Here is a 16,093-nt window from a genome sequence, read left to right as displayed (position 1 = left end):
TAACCTGGCTTTCTGAAATAATCTCACTAGCTTTTATGCAGTCTTTGTTGAGCTGTGCTGGTTAAGTAATTTCACTGACTGTGACGGCATACAAATCAAAACCAGAAAGTACGTTTAAGAGAATACAATGAAAAGAAACAGATGGATAACAGGAAACTTCTATTATCCAGGAGTGCTGGGATTTGCTCACAGTAATTTTACCAAGCAAAAAAAAATTAAAACTAGGCTTCATCCTCCTAGACAGAACTTTCTTGAACACCAGACATGACTTTGTAAGCAGTCAGCTTCCTCAGCACATCTCCACACTCTGAATATTCCAAATGCACTCTTCATTCTTTTCTCATCTTTTTTTCCCCCTAAAGTTTGTAAAATGGTAAAATGTACTTCAGTTTTTCCCACATTATCTTAGCTGGCCATACAGGATTCTCTGGCAGCTATTACAAAACTTTGGTGCTTTATAAAGGCAGTTCACCCCACACCCCCACACTTAAATAGGGAACTAAGGTAGGAGAATGTGTTTCCCTTAGCAGGTACTTGCTAGATACTAAGCTTTAACCGAATGAAGGAGCACACTGGAAAAAGACCAGCGGAATTTGATTAAAAACCAACTCATGTTTTGCACAACAGTCTCAGTTAATTAGACTAACTCATATAAAAGGTGTTTTTTCCTCATTTTTCATAGGAGTCACTAACACTGCTGGATTTGTTTACAATGCCACAGTATTTAGCAAGCCACTGATTTACTGCCATACAAGTATAGAATAATAAGAAAATATTCCTTACCTCAAGGAGCTCACTTTTAAGGTAAGTACCTGCACAGCACGGTGCATTGCTGTGCAAAGATGCTCGAGTTAGCCCAGCAGCAGTACAGCCGAGACAGTAAGATGCTCTGCTCAGCCTAATTAGCCTTGCAGAGAAGCAGACTTTAACAGCCTGGACAATATACTGCTGTAACTTAAGCCATTCCTTCCCAAAGACATTCTTTTACCTAGCTCAAACATCTGTGCATTTAATATAATAGTATACTATAATACAAAGTACAATAGATATATTTCAGGTGTCATATATTTTTTGCATTGATTAATCATCTCACTCTTCCTACTGGCTACCATCCAGGTTACTTTCAACGCAATTAATAAGGCAAGCTTCCTAGGTAAAATACAACTTAATTATTTAAGGAGTAAAAACACAGACATTGTGTTTCAAAGAAAATATATATCCATCATTTTAAAAACTCATCTTTCAAAAACACAGACTGTGTGCCTCTGGAGCATTCGGAATTATTTGAATTATACAACTGTTAAAAATGAACTTAGTTGTACAGTATTAATGCCCACTCCAAATATATTCAGAAGCTTCTGAAAGCTCATTAACTATAACACGGTTTGCTAGGAAAGTGGCGGTAGGTCTCAGAGAACAGGCATGAGGATGACAAATGATCTTTCCTTGTATACTTATACTTTCTGACATGGTTTTCATTACTATCAGTTCTCCATCTCTTCTTCAGAACATAAGGGCTACACAAAGGTCTGCATACCCCAGTGAACTTTCCCAGTTTTCTTGAAAGGCACTCTAAGACATTCCGTTCCTGTGTGTTCCATATGCACATACTGATATGCACACATGACTGCACTGTTGTGTGCTATTGCTGTACCGCACATAAAGAAAACCTCCGAGATAATAACACTTTAAGAAAATAATTGTCAAGAATGCATGAAGTGAATCTGCCACAGAAAAGAATTCTTTTCAGAGCAACTTTTGTTACCACAAAAACTACAATCTTAATGAAAAGGCTCTTACTGAAAATCTCGCCATTTAAAAGATACGACAAAGTATTTTTTTTATTTTAATGTAGAAACATACAAAAGAAAAAAACTTCACCTTCTCAATTAACAACAACAGATGGCAGGTCTCATACTGCCAGAAAATTAATCCTTTTCCTTTTCAGAGCTACAAAACTGTAATAAAAATTCAAGATTAGCATCTCCATCAGGCTATTCAGAATCATATTAAGGTGATAAGTAACGATTATTGCTAAGAATATAAAGTTAGTGACTGTGGCTGATTCACCAGTTAATGCAATAACCCTACTATGATTGCTTCAAAAATTAATTTCTTTCATTTTTATCTTGAAAGCAAGATTAGCTACGTCTGGTTGTGTTGGTAAGGCTTTTAAGGTGAACGTCTGACTCTCAAGCATTAGTGTTTTAAATAGAATTTCTAGTTTCCAAAGCAGTCATAATATGGACAACAGTGATAATGCAGGACTATCCTTCATGTTTAAAAGAACATAACCAAATTCACATTTCAAGTCATTAGCTTTAAACTGCTGACTATATTACCAAACATATGCACTGAAAAAAAAACTCCTCCAAAAAAATACATATAAACCTTAACAGAGATGTATGCTGCTTCAGAAACACCTGTTTAGACTACTACCTAAACTCCTAACAAAGAAAATTGCTACTCTGAAAGCAGCAGAAAAGCAGAGAAATATCCAAATGTAAACACAAAGTAAAAATGAAATCACATTAAAGAAAGATTCTCCTACAGTTTGAGATGAACAGACTACATTACTATAATGAAAGTAAGAGAAGTTTGATAAGAAGTACCACAGAAGGTCTATTTACCACTTCAATCAAATGTAATTTTATAGCTTACAGCATCAAACTAAACTGGTCGCTTTCAAGGCTTCTATGTTGTCAAGTTTAAAATCTTAAAATTCCAGACTTTTCAGAACTCCATTTTACAGTAAAACAAAACAGCAGACACTAGTAAAGAAAATCTTACCCTTTCCCAAGTGAAAGACAGACCTAATGCATCAAACTGTTCCCTCATGTGTTGAATATTACTGCAAAGAGAAGAAAAAGAAGTATTCACTTACAATTATTCGTATCATGTGACTGCATTTAACATCAGGTTCTTATAAAATTCTGAGAAATCAAAAGTACCAGTTAACATCTACACGCTATTATCTCACTACCAATCAAGTACAATAAACTGTCAGAATACTCATCTTAAATAATTTTAAAAATCACTATCCTGGTATGTATTCTGGTTCCATTTCAATGGCTGTGTATACAATTATTCTGCACATATTTGGATGCAGTTTTCTGATATACCCAACAATTCCTTTCTGTACAACATATCTTTCATCTTGTATTGCTAGAAGTGCAGAGATCCACTTAAACCTGAAAAGGTTTCCCAGAAGAATAACATCAGTACAAGCAAACAAGTAAGTCTTACAGTCACAACTTCCAATAGGGGAAATTGTACCTTCAGTAACACTGCTTATAGTAAATTCCTACCCAAATTTCACCTACTTAAAAATATCAGATTCCAGGGTATTCTCACAAAGTTTCTGTCTCTACTCTGATTTTTGCCAACAAGGTCTTCTTTAGGTTTCATTTAAGCAACTCCATCTTCATCAGTTTTTTCCCCTAACATAATGAATATAAGGAGTAATAGTCAATTGGAGCTCATTTTTAAGTCACCTCTTCAGAGCATGACGATGATCTGAATTTGGTTATTCACTCCTGGATCAAGCAAGCTGTGATGCTTATGGTGTTTCCCCTTTCAAAGGGGTGTCAGTCTCTGTTGCATGGATGACTAAAACATGTCCCATATTACAGCTCCTCATACATCTGTCATCCCTGCTGCAGGCTTCAGAAACATTTACGACAGGGGACAGCGGATAAAATGGATGTACTGACTTCAGTGGTCAGAATTTATCCTGCCTGTACTATGAACCAACTTCCTTCCTTTGCAAAATCACAAACACACGCCCAAAAAAGGCTATAGAAATGATTGTCTTGCTCGGATGTTATAATCGGTCCCAATGAACATAGCCTAACTTGTCTTAATTGTTGCTATAATGTTGCTAGTTAACTCTTAGACAGCTATTCTTTCCAGTACTAAATTTTAAAGGCAAAAATTTACTTCCCATATGAAATATCTAGCACATGTAATGACTAGCCAAATTGGTTTAAATGTATGAGAAAAATAAACAGAGGGTCAGCTCAAGCAGTACCCTGCCACATGTTTCCATATGATCCTTCTTGGATGAGGCAAGTTGAGCTGACAGGCCAGCTTACTATTGCCCAGTTTCTACCCCACAGGCTCACCATTTTTCTGTTGAGCTCATTCAGCTCACTTAATCAGCAGAATGGCTTTCTTCTGAGCCAGTTCAACAAGATGTCCTGAGTACCAAAGCTACTAAAACACGTGAGAAGGGAGCACGTGGCAGTGAGGAGCAAATCCTGACCCTTCTGTAGTCAACAAGTACTCCTCAGCCTAGTTCCCTCCGGACTACAAACTTCAATCTTTGTGCCTCATTTGACATGTAAATACAGATCACAGTAATGTTCTTTCTGGTGAAGACTCTGACAAGATAATAGAGTTAAAAATGAGCCATTTGGATATAACAGATATGTGGATCTAAAAAAAATAAAATAAAAATTGCAGCTTAGCTACAGCAGGCTTATTAAAATTAGACAGAAATCACCAGCTTACCCACCATATTCTTCAGAAAAATAATAAGCTCCTTTAACAAAAGTAGTGTATTTGTCCAAAGCAAGGCACACTGGTAGCAGAATTTTTTGCTGATAGTCCAGGCAATGTTTCCACATAGCCACAGGTTTGTGAATTCCTTTTTGCTAACTTCACATATGGTATAACTGATGTCACACAACACACTGCGCACAGTGGCTTTCCAGGCTTGCTTAAAAAAAAAACTAAAACAGTGGTTTGGGTGGTTTAATTTTCATTTTCTTTCTTTCTTTCTTTGGTGGTAATGAATATTTTCATACCAAGCCAACAAGAAGAAAATTTAGAGAATTGAGCATAAATGACAAAAAATTTACATGCACTGCATTACATGCATTTTCCTTAAGCAAATTCAGTTGCCACCATATTTTAGCAGGAAAAGTAGCAAATGATCTTAACCAAGAACTAGAAGCATGCAAGAACTTAACAGAAACAGCATTATCTCAAGGTCAGTTCTGGGTTAGGGTAGAGTTAACTCTCTTCCTAGAAGCTGGTACATTGCTGTGTTTTGAATTTAGGATAAGAATAATGTTGATAATATGACATTTTAGTCATTGCTGAGCAGTATTTGCACTAAGTCAAAGTACTTCCTTCCTGCCCTGCCCTGCCAGTGAGGGGCTGGGGATGCACAAGGAGCTGGAAGAGACACAGCCAGCACAGCCCACCCAGACAGGCCAAAGGGATGTCCCATATTCTTTCTATCCCTCCTTGATAAATTGTCTTTATCTCAGCCTTCAAGTTCTGGATCCTTCCAGTTTTCACTCCAACCAGCTTGGGAGCTAGGGGGATGCAGAATGAGCAAACAGCTGTGCGGTGCTTTGCTGTGCGCAGGGATAAGCAGCCACAATGAGTCCAAAAAGATACCACAGCTTCAGCACAACAAACAACTTCACTTTGAAAACCAGTTTCTGAGTCTCGCACAACAACAAATCTTGAGGTCTAAAGCACAAAATTTTCTTAGCAATAATGGCTGCTTATCATTTTAGATACTCGGTCTCCAATGAGAAAATTAACTTCTTTCTCACACTACTGAAAACTGCTGGTAAACCTAACCACGTAGGTTTCTCAACTGTGTATTCTATACTAAAATTTAACTCACTTTAACAGAATTCTGATTTATTTCTTATTCACCGCTTTAGACATTTGGGAAATGTCACTTCTTCAATATCCTAGCTGTTTACAAGTAATTGAGAAGGAAGCCCTGAAAATCATCTTGACACATCAAGCTTTTGAAATTGAGTCACCTGCACAGTTCTACAAAACAACAGCAAATTAGCTTCTTCCTATATTGCATTTCTTCTACACTGTTTTTGCTCTGTTTTGTTACTTTCTGGGCTCTATAGTACAGACATTTACACTACCAATATTCATTAAAAATCACCTTTGTGTCCAGCTTGCAGGGTGAAGACCATGCTCAATTGCTGCATTTTCTGCTGGTAAACCAAATGCGTCCCATCCCATTGGATTTAGCACCTGCCAGCAAAAAAATGAAAGACACAATCTTATGCAACTTTCTGGAATGACATTAGCAACACACACAAGCCTCAAAATAACAACCGTGGTTTGCATTTTAGCACTGCTTTATCTGAATTGAACTTCTTCAAAGCATGCCCACGAGGGCTACGTCTGTTTTAAGAGATGAATATGAAACAAACTGGCTATCAACAATTTGATGTTAGAGGGAGCTCACAGCATTATGCAATAAATCCTCAAGACTATTTCAATACTGAGTTGGCAGTGACAAAAATCAAGCCTTTGTAATTTGTCTTGTGGTCCAAATTAGCAGTGGATGTTACAGCTACGCAGAATCAAATATTCACCCTACAGAAAACAAGAAAGCAAGCAAAATTATTTGAACCAAGGGTTTTATAACTATATGTGATGTGCAGACTACTAATTGCTTTTCCTTTTGCTGAAGAGAAAAGATAAAACCACAACATGCTCTATAACCTTAAGTCTGTCAGATAAGAACGAGATGATGAGGAAATATATTTTGGTCAAGTTTTACTTAAAAAATCTGTTGTAAATACAGACTGCAGATTGACACAATGTATTTCAGGACTTCAAATAAATAAAGGTTAAAAATGTTTAACAGATATATAGAGAGCATAATTTTTGTTGAATATATATCTTTCCTGCTAACATGAGAATTATTTAGAAACATGACTTATCTAGCAAAAAAAAGTAAAGATTCAAAAAGCCTCTTTAAGAACTAGGAGAAGCATGGTCAATGTTTAATCCACTATCATTAGATACACTCACATGTTAGGTAAAAACCAGTCCCGTTTATCATACCTACAAATGTGCAATAAATTCAAACAATATGATTATAGTTATACAAGCTTAATAATACCCCTTAAGTACATACTTACATAAAGAACTTGTTCTTTAATAGCAATTCAAAAAGCAATGAGAAAGCAAGCCCAGCAATATTAATCTTATAAGCTAACTCCATACAGAAAAAAAACTGTTTATTACTGATGTATAGAATCTCTTTTTGTTTCTGGTTTGAACTACTTTTATTCATTTGCCACATCCTCCTAAACCTCCGACTTCAACTGATTCCTTCATAAAACATATTTTATAGACACATTTGTAAAGGTGCCTTTGGCATCCACTGAGTTTAATAGCAAAATATTTTAACAGATATGACTCCTAAGTATTCTAATTTTTAATGCTGAGCTTAAACTAAACCTACTGCATATGATTAAGTAGACGGTGCAGCAATAAAAGAGGTATTCACCTGTGATCGGCCACATCTCATGCCAGTACAGCAAAGTGTCTACACAAACCACAATTTTGGTGTAAAACTCTAATAGAAATCAAAATGCTATAATGTCTTAGAAACGTCCCCTTTATCAGAGAAATTATTCCTCACATTACAACGTCAGAAAATGTCAGACTTGAACATCTCACCTCCTCACATTATAAACATTCAGTGGAAACATCTCATTTGGAGCCTAAGCTACAAGAGGTTCCCTGCTGATGCACACCTGCCCACAGCACTCCCCGCTTCCATACCCCCACCATAAACAAAGCCACTGGTATAAAAGGGAGGAGAAAAAAAGGTAAACTTTACAGAAACTACAAACCTCAGGAGTTTTGTAAGGACATAGTAAAATATTAGTTTGTATAGCTCAGTTTGACTGTTACTAGTGCTGGCCAACTGGCTACGGACAGAGATCACCACACAAAGCAGGTATTTTTTCTATGTAGTATACAGACTTCCTCTTTTCTAAGCCCCATTTCTTTAGCTGAACATGCAGATGCATCCCCAGAAATGTTTTCTTTTACTGATGCATATTAAGTGAGATTAAAACAAAAATTACTCATGGCAAATGTCTGTAAAATCTGGCTTTGGAATATCTCCTGGGTGCAGATGGATAGCCAAAACCAAGGCGCAACAAAGCCATTTCTCATGCTCACGAGCAAAAGGATGAGGAAATGACAGCTTCACTCTCTGTTGCAGACTCCTTGAACGGGCTGACTGATGCTCAGACAGCTTAGCATGCAGACATTTTATCCCTGTACCATCAGTGCTAGCAGGAGATCAGCGATAGCAGGACTTATCTGCTCACACAAATCTTCCCAATTCTACCTTGTGTATTAAAAATATCACATGATGCATTCACTTATCACAGTCAAATACAGTTCAATTTAACAACCAATAGCATTCCTTGAGTTGAAGGGCTGAAGAAATACACTACTTCAAGATTCAGGAAGAAACCTGAATTTAAAGAGATTAAAAATATCCTCAAATTAATCTCCAGGATAGATCTATTTATATAGTTGCTATAGAGATGAATGTAACATGCACGGTGGTTTAGAAAATGATTTCAAGTTCATTGTCTCTTTTACTTCTGTACCGTGAATGGATGTGAAAGGTCTGTGAAATGCAATTGTCTAAACAATAGGTCAGCTTCTGGCTGCAAAGCGTGTTACCCATCTACAGCTAAAATGCCACAGTCTTCATGCAGCACTTGGCATTATGTCTTAAATTGACTTAACCAACACAAAACAAGGCTGAGATAAACTATATTGCTCTGACAAACACAAAAAATCTCAAGAGACGTGGAAGAGAAGAAAAAATACACTACTAACCTGTCAAAACTTGGCACAAAGAATAAAGGAACAGTTCAATTCCCCTGCTCAAAACAAAGTAAAAATAGGAACAAAGCAATCTGGAAGACCAAAGGATATTCCTTAAAGCTCTCTAGGGCTTGGTCAAAGTTTCTAACTAGCAGAAAACATGGCTGCTCCCTCTCACATTACAGATGAGCAGAAAGAAAGGAAAAAAGAGTCATCAACTTTCTTAAATGCTGACTTGATTGCTTCTGACAGTGGCCTTTAAACTTTATGCAGTCACGGGATCAATTCTGCTCACTGGAGTGACCTGTTCTTCCAAGCATCACTTCTCCATACAGACAGGATCTTCTCCAAATCACTTGGAAAAAGAAAGACAAATAATGAACCTATCTTGTAGAAGAGAAGCCTACATAATCTGAAGATGTCTGTACCAGGTAAAGGAAGGCAGATTATAGCCCCACAGCCATTTTAAGATGGCAGAAGCTGTCCCCACAGCCAGCTGTGTTTCTGCAGTCACCCTTTCCTTGCATGAATCCTCCCTTTGAGGAAGCAGGCACTGGTAGATTCTCAGAGTAGCAGTTACTTACACTCTGCCCAGTTAAAAGCACCAGTTAAATTTTTCACACCAGTGACATACCCTAAGATCCTCAGGAGCTCACATGATCAGGCGGGGTTGTGTATTTTCTGCCACTCAGTGCTCTACATCTTGCGTAGGACCATGAAGTGATATATGGGCAAAGAGAAAACTTTCCACAAGCAGGTTATTAAAAAGGAAAACAGCTGCATCTTGAAACACCTAAACCCAAAGAGTCTAAATTCATATTGGGTTGTAGCAAAGGACTAAGGATCATTTAGAAGAACAGCCAGAAATCTGCCATTAATGATGGCCGGAGCTCTCAATATGACTGTTGGAGTAAGCAGAAGAAGAGACAGTTAACTTCCACTCTGAGAGCTCAGCTCTTCCTCTCAGAAGATTTCCATCTGCCATGACAGCCAGCCTATCATACTGACACTAGTGGGTGAGATCAGTAAGCACGATGTAACACAATGATGACAATGATCTTTTAACACTCAGTTCTATGCTTCCATCAGCATTTCTAGGTAAAACCAAGCAGTGAATTGTTCTTAGTGTTTGTAAAGAAATAAGAAACCTGTCTGCTTCCCTGAAGTGCTCAGTGTGCCTGAATGCTATGAGCAGAGAGCTGATACATCTTTCTTAAATCTAGATTGATGCATTCCAAATTCTAAGAAAACAAACACAAGTAGCATCAAAAATGTCTGTAAATGAATATATTTATTTACTAAGAGTCTGTGATAAGACAAGCAAGAATGCAAATGAGAAGGCCTGCTGACTATGTGCATCAATATAGCAAAGCCTGCACACAAGCCTCTAGTTACAGTGCCCTGACACAACTGATGGAAACTAATTCCAAACACTGATTAAATAGATGATCCACAGCTGCAAGTTCCATCTTCCAGAAACCACCCCTGGCTTCAGTGGTAACTTTCTGTCATTCTTCCTGCACTCAGTCTCACAAATGTGCACACACAAGTGAGACAGAGGAATTGAGAGCACCCTCAGCAAGTGTCAGCAGATGACACCACGCTGTGGGGGGCAGTCAACACACGTGAGGAACAGGATGCTGTCCAGAAGGACAAAGACAGGCTGGAGCAATGGGCCCAAGAGAACCTCATGAGGTTCAACACTTCCAAGTGCAAAATCTTGCACCTGGGTCACAGCAACCCTGCTATCAGTACAACCTGGGGGATGTAAGGATGGAGCACAGCCCTGACAGAAAGGTCCTGGTGGTACTGGAGGATGCCAAGCTGGATATAAGACAGCAATGTGCCCTCACAGCCCAAAAAGCCAGCTGTAACCTAGGCTGCATCCAAAGCAGTGCTGCCAGCAGCGCAAGGGAGGAGATCCTGCCCCTCTGCTCCGCACTGGTGAAGCATCACCTGGAGTACTGCATCCAGATAAGGAGTCCTCAGTACAGTAGAGACAGAGGGAAGATTTAGATTGGATATAAAGGAAGATTATTTTACAGTAGTAATACTGTAGTACTACTATACGGTAGTGAAGAGCAGGAACAGGCCGCCCAGAGAGCTGGTGGATGCCCCATACCTGGAGGCATTGAAGTTCATGCTGGACCAGCCTCTGAGCAACCTGTTATTTAAAGGTCCCTCCCAACTCAAATGATTATTTGATGACAACAGCCAAAAACCACCACTACCACGAAGAAGAATGAAGAGACAGTGAAAAGCTGGAAACAGATTAAAATAATGAATCTGAGAAGCGAGCACAGTCTAGAAAGAAGTATTTCAGTGATTCTTTGCAGTAACAGTTCAGCATTTTGATAAAGCACTTTGAAATTAAAAAATAATCAACCCACACAGATTTTAATCAAAACTCAGTAATGCCGCTTACATAATGCTCTCATTTATTTCTCGTTCCCACAAGATACAAAATACAAAAACTTATTCCATGTCCCCACACTGTCGCTAACATTTAGAAAACAAAGGTGTCTCTCTCCTCTGTAATCTCTCACATTCTCATCTAATTTAATTGCATTTAAGATAGCATCTCATTTTCTCCCTCTTTCTTTCAAAATGTAATAAAGTGAGCTAATTAACACCTTTGGTATTTGTTAAACTTCAATAAGGCTCAATTCACGTAGGATACCTGTTATATTTTCCACATGATTTGTACCACAGAACATAATCTCACCAATAGCCACACCAACTTTACACACACAAAAAGTGGTGTAAAATACCAGCTAATGTTGACTGGAAAGTAGGAATGTATTGAAATAGCATATCCTACTGATGAATTCATTATGAAGTTTTAATTAAACTTGCCTCTCCGTTCACTTTTGCAATTTCAAGAGTATTAAGATTCATTGCTGGAAAGCAAAACAACTAATGAAAATACATTCAATTAAAAAACAATAATAACTTTTTTAAAAAAGATGTTCTGGATAAAAAGAAAATGTTCCTTAGGTCACTTGGGGATATTGTGGAAATATGACTGAAAATATTCCAATCTCATCTATCAGGAGCAGTCTGAGCATAAATGACAAAATCCAATCACAGTGTACCAGAATTTCACCAGAACTATCCAACAACCACTCGTTTCTGTACCACTCATATGAGAGCCTCACGGTGGTATCAATTTCAATTCAGAATTTTATTAAAAAGATATCACAGGAACTATTGAGCTGAATCACTCTGCTTACTGATTGCTAAAAGAATTATCTTCAATCCTCCAAGAGGCAAAAATTATCCACTTCGGAATTTATCAAAGACATGATAATGATAGCATGATAAAGTAATGGTAAATACTTTTTCCCTGAGCAGTGGCTGACTGGAAATACCAGCCATGGTGAAAATCACCATGACTATCTCTAATTTGTACTTGGCACTCTCAACAAAAGAATAAGAACTCTCTTAGCTTCTTACAAAACCCTTGCATTTGAATTCACAATACACACGTATGCTCACAGAGAAAAGAAAACCATATTTTAGCTCCACATTTGTTTATTAACAGATATAAAATTGTAATTCAAAACATGCAAGTTATTTTTTGGAAAGAGTGTGGCTCACTACATTCATGCTAAGTAACCTTGACTGTTTACAGCTACTGCATGAAGTCTCCAAACTTCACTGTTAGTAATTACAATGTAAACAAGTCATCTTCTAACAGATGTACTCTAAGTGCCTAGCCAGCATCCTAATACAAATGCACAAAGGAGATTGCTTCCCACACGCTACCCACGGGCATTTGAGAAGTGCTGGACCAACAGACAGTGCTCCATTGGTCAGATCTTCCAGTATAACAAACAAGACTTTGGTGTCCATTGGTACAACCCAAGGTGCTGACCCCAAGGATACAGTGCTGCTGACTACCTCAGTGCTGCCTCAGGAACGTTCCTGTAGCTCCTACAGCTCATCATCATCAGGATGCTGAAGCAGTGATTGCCTATTGTGATGTTACCTTTGCATTAAATCCCACCCCTGCACACCACTTAGTAAATCACTAGCATTTATGCATCACAGATAAGGCTGCTGCTCATTCGGTTATCTGTATGATTGCCCATTTTCAGTGTTGTTTGTCACTAATATCATCTATGGCTTTATGCCGAAGCAATATTTATCTCAAAAATGGAGGGAAAAAGTGCAAAAAAATGCATTTTCCCATATGAAATATTGGCCAAGTACAGCTTTCTGGCAGCTCAGAGCATGTATCACCTCTCTATTTTAATTGAAACAAAAACAGATTCTATCCTGCCAAGAAAAAAAAATATTAATGTTCCATTACTAAAACGATTGAACCCCTTCCCAGCTAAGATATCAGACTACCACTAGAATGAAGAAATTCCACGAACACACTCCAAAGAACGGTTCCAGTTTACTGCAGGTAATCTGGAAATAACAGATTAGATAACTGTGAAAGCATCACACCTAGAGGCTGATAAAACAACAGTGTGAATAAAATAAGTTACAAAGACTAAATTTAACTGATGGAGAAATTAGCGTGACTAATCATTTTTTTTTCCTAAAAAAATCAAGTTTTTAGGCTAAATAGAAGTCTGAGCAAGTTAATGTGCACCACTGGCACAACAGCTCTTAGTTCAACATACTCAGAAATGATCTGAGAGACCTTAAATGTTTCCTTATAGTACAGTATAGCAGACAATCATATACCAATACTCTAAGTAGTTAACGCAATGGAAGATAGAACTTTTAATAGAAATTCAACATGTTCTACAGGCACTCTAATAGGCTTCAGTAATTTTCTTTACTTTAGCTGGAACAAGGGGAAGGATGTTCTCATTTCCCGAACAGAAAATTAGCTGATATCTCTGCCATTACTGCTATGACAGAACCTGTGTTCTGAAATGGCATGTCCAGTGGTCTTGATCTAAGGTCTCATCAGGGTTCCAGTTGGCTATATTTTTTAAAAAGAGATCTGAATTCTAGTCATTCAGAGAAGTTAGGACAGATTATTATTAAAAGAGACACTGGTTGTTGTCTTTTTTTTCCTCTTTAAAAGTCTGTGTTATCGATTCCTTTTTCTCATAATTTTAAAAGCATGAGAACACATTCCTGTAAAATAGGACATATTCAGTGCATGGTAGTTCCATCATTGGCATCAAATTAACAGTATTTGGAAAGGCAACACACTGACTTAATTCAGTGACAACACCTCTGAAGTCTCATGGACTGTAATAAATCCATGCATCTCTGCATTATTTCTAGCAAGGAGACTGCACTTAATACCAACAACTAACATTTATTTCTCCATTTCACCTTCATTTGCACTCTGAGGTTTCAATTCCATTTTTACTGATCTTCTCTCTAATACATTCCTCTCCGAGACTTTGGTTTTTGCCTAAAGTGATTTCTGTTGTTTTTCTCCCTACTCCAAAACAGAATATTCCTTTTCCATGTTCCTCTTTCCCACATTCTTAACAAATACCCCCTACCAAATATTTTCTCTCCCCTTAACATGTTTGTCACTCAGGACTCAATTCTACCTAAAACAATCAAATCCCATACATAGGCTGCAGGGACCAAGTTCCCAACTACATCTTCCACTCGCTGGAGGAATGGGGGGAGTCACAAATGGTGTTGGCTTCTGAGGCTTCTCAGTTTTATGTTGTCAGCAACAGGACATGAACTTTTTCTCAGGCCTTCAGTCTGCTCTCATAGAAACAGTGTGGCCCACACTTCTCACTGACACTGTGCCATCCACTAACAGATAACGGCATTAACTACACTGTTAGTTTCTAAAGATCACTTACAAAACAGTGAGCTCTGAAGATCACATTTTTTAAAAGCCTCAAATATTCAAAAGTCTAAGCGTCATCACCTATGCATTTGTAGTATATATTCCAACTAAACCTCCACCTTTGTAGACTCTGGAAAATACTAACTTCCTATCCAATTATATTGACACATTCATAAAACAAAATTAAACAGAAAACAAACAAATAGGAAACAAAAAACCAAGCCTACTGTAGATCCTTTCTTACCTGCATCCCCCTCATCTTCTGGAACCGAGCAACAGTGTCACTGATGGTGTAGACACGAACATGACCCATGTGAAGTTTTCCAGAAGGATATGGGAACATAGAAAGCACATAAAATTTTGGTCTTGATTTCTAGAAAGGAATTGTTAGAAAGTTTTAACCACAAGTGAGCATTTCCCTGGAATAAATACACGTGTAGATTACAAACTACAAATTACCATGAAAAGAAACAAAATTCAGATCCTTAATTAAAGTCCTACGATCATATTCTTTGGGCCTACAAACAGAGATGTTTTACCAGACTTTGCAGTCACCTCATCAATTTACACTGATAGTTATATGGTACTTGAAAAATCACATCTTTAATAAACTTTTACTCAACATTGACAGCAGCTAAACAAATCACCATTCTGTACCATAGCAGCTGTATGGCATTACCTGCATACTCCTAATGATTTCAATCAATTAAAGAAAATTATAGTCAAGGCAATTCTCTAAAGTTTTGTTAAGTGTTTGACATTGTATTTAAAATGAATATGGAGCTCCCAGATGGCCAAGTTTGTGAAACATACTGAGAAACTTGTAATCTTATAATCTCACTTGTAATGGCAAACATCCACTGAAGTCAAACTCCTCTGCTTTATTCTTACACTCAATTACAAAGTAGCTTAAAGTAGTACCCAGAAACTTAATTTAGTTTGGTTTGAGTAAACTGACAAAAGTTACAGAGGAAATCAAACACTGCATCTCCCATAGATTATTTCTAAAAATGTTTTGATTGCCATTGATTTATCTTCAATACATGCTTGAAAAGGTATTGCATTATTTTTCTTTTAACAACAATGCAAGCAACAAAAAAAGAAGGTGGGGATTTACTATTTGGAACTGTACAATATATTTATCATACTGCCTCTTAATAAGAGATTTTCTACTTTAATGGTGAGGACAAAACAAATACATACTTTGCATTGCCATTCAGAACTTAGCCTACATATTATATGTATGAGCTATCTTACATATACGTGTATTATCACATAATAAAAGGAAAAAGGCATAAGTTAATTCCTTCCCTCCTAGATATACACAAAAACACTATTTTCATCTCAGTTTTCTTCATCAGAGAAAGCAAGCCCCCTTCCTGGAGGTGTTCAAGGCCAGGCTGGATGGGGCCCTGGGCAACCTGATCTAGTAAACATGGCCCTGCCAGGCAGGGGGGTTGAAGTTTCGTGATCCTCGAGGTCCCTTCCAACCTGGGTCATTCTGTGATTCCTGTCCTTCATGGTTGGATAGCACTGACTTATTTATTTTTGCTCGAGACGGGGCACATTTTAAGAGAGAAGAACATGGAAACAAGAGGGGCCAAAAATAAGTTTTGATCTCTATGTGACTGAGCATAACTGAGAAATCAGAGAGTCAGATACAGAAGCTAC

The 16,093-nt window shown here is 37.6% G+C and overlaps 1 protein-coding gene across 6 annotated transcripts in view; it reads right to left on the bottom strand.

Moving 5' to 3' along the window:
• LARS2 (leucyl-tRNA synthetase 2, mitochondrial) overlaps positions 1–16,093 on the bottom strand; it is a 121,208-nt gene that overhangs the window by 58,130 nt on the left and 46,985 nt on the right. For all 6 annotated transcript variants that reach the window (XM_032442390.2, XM_085540508.1, XM_085540507.1 and 3 more), the window contains 3 exons: positions 14,667–14,795; positions 5,927–6,018; positions 2,791–2,851 (listed from right to left, as the gene is read on the bottom strand). In XM_032442390.2, the coding sequence (XP_032298281.1) occupies positions 2,791–2,851; positions 5,927–6,018; positions 14,667–14,795 (282 nt within the window). The remainder of the gene's footprint in view (positions 1–2,790; positions 2,852–5,926; positions 6,019–14,666; positions 14,796–16,093) is intronic.

The sequence above is a fragment of the Coturnix japonica genome, chromosome 2 (assembly GCF_054131305.1).
Source record: "Coturnix japonica strain WE chromosome 2, WE-NBRP24, whole genome shotgun sequence".
In the NCBI taxonomy this organism is placed as follows: domain Eukaryota; kingdom Metazoa; phylum Chordata; class Aves; order Galliformes; family Phasianidae; genus Coturnix; species Coturnix japonica.
The sequence above is the reverse complement of the archived record's forward strand: the minus strand, read 5'-3'. Positions and strand labels throughout refer to the sequence as shown.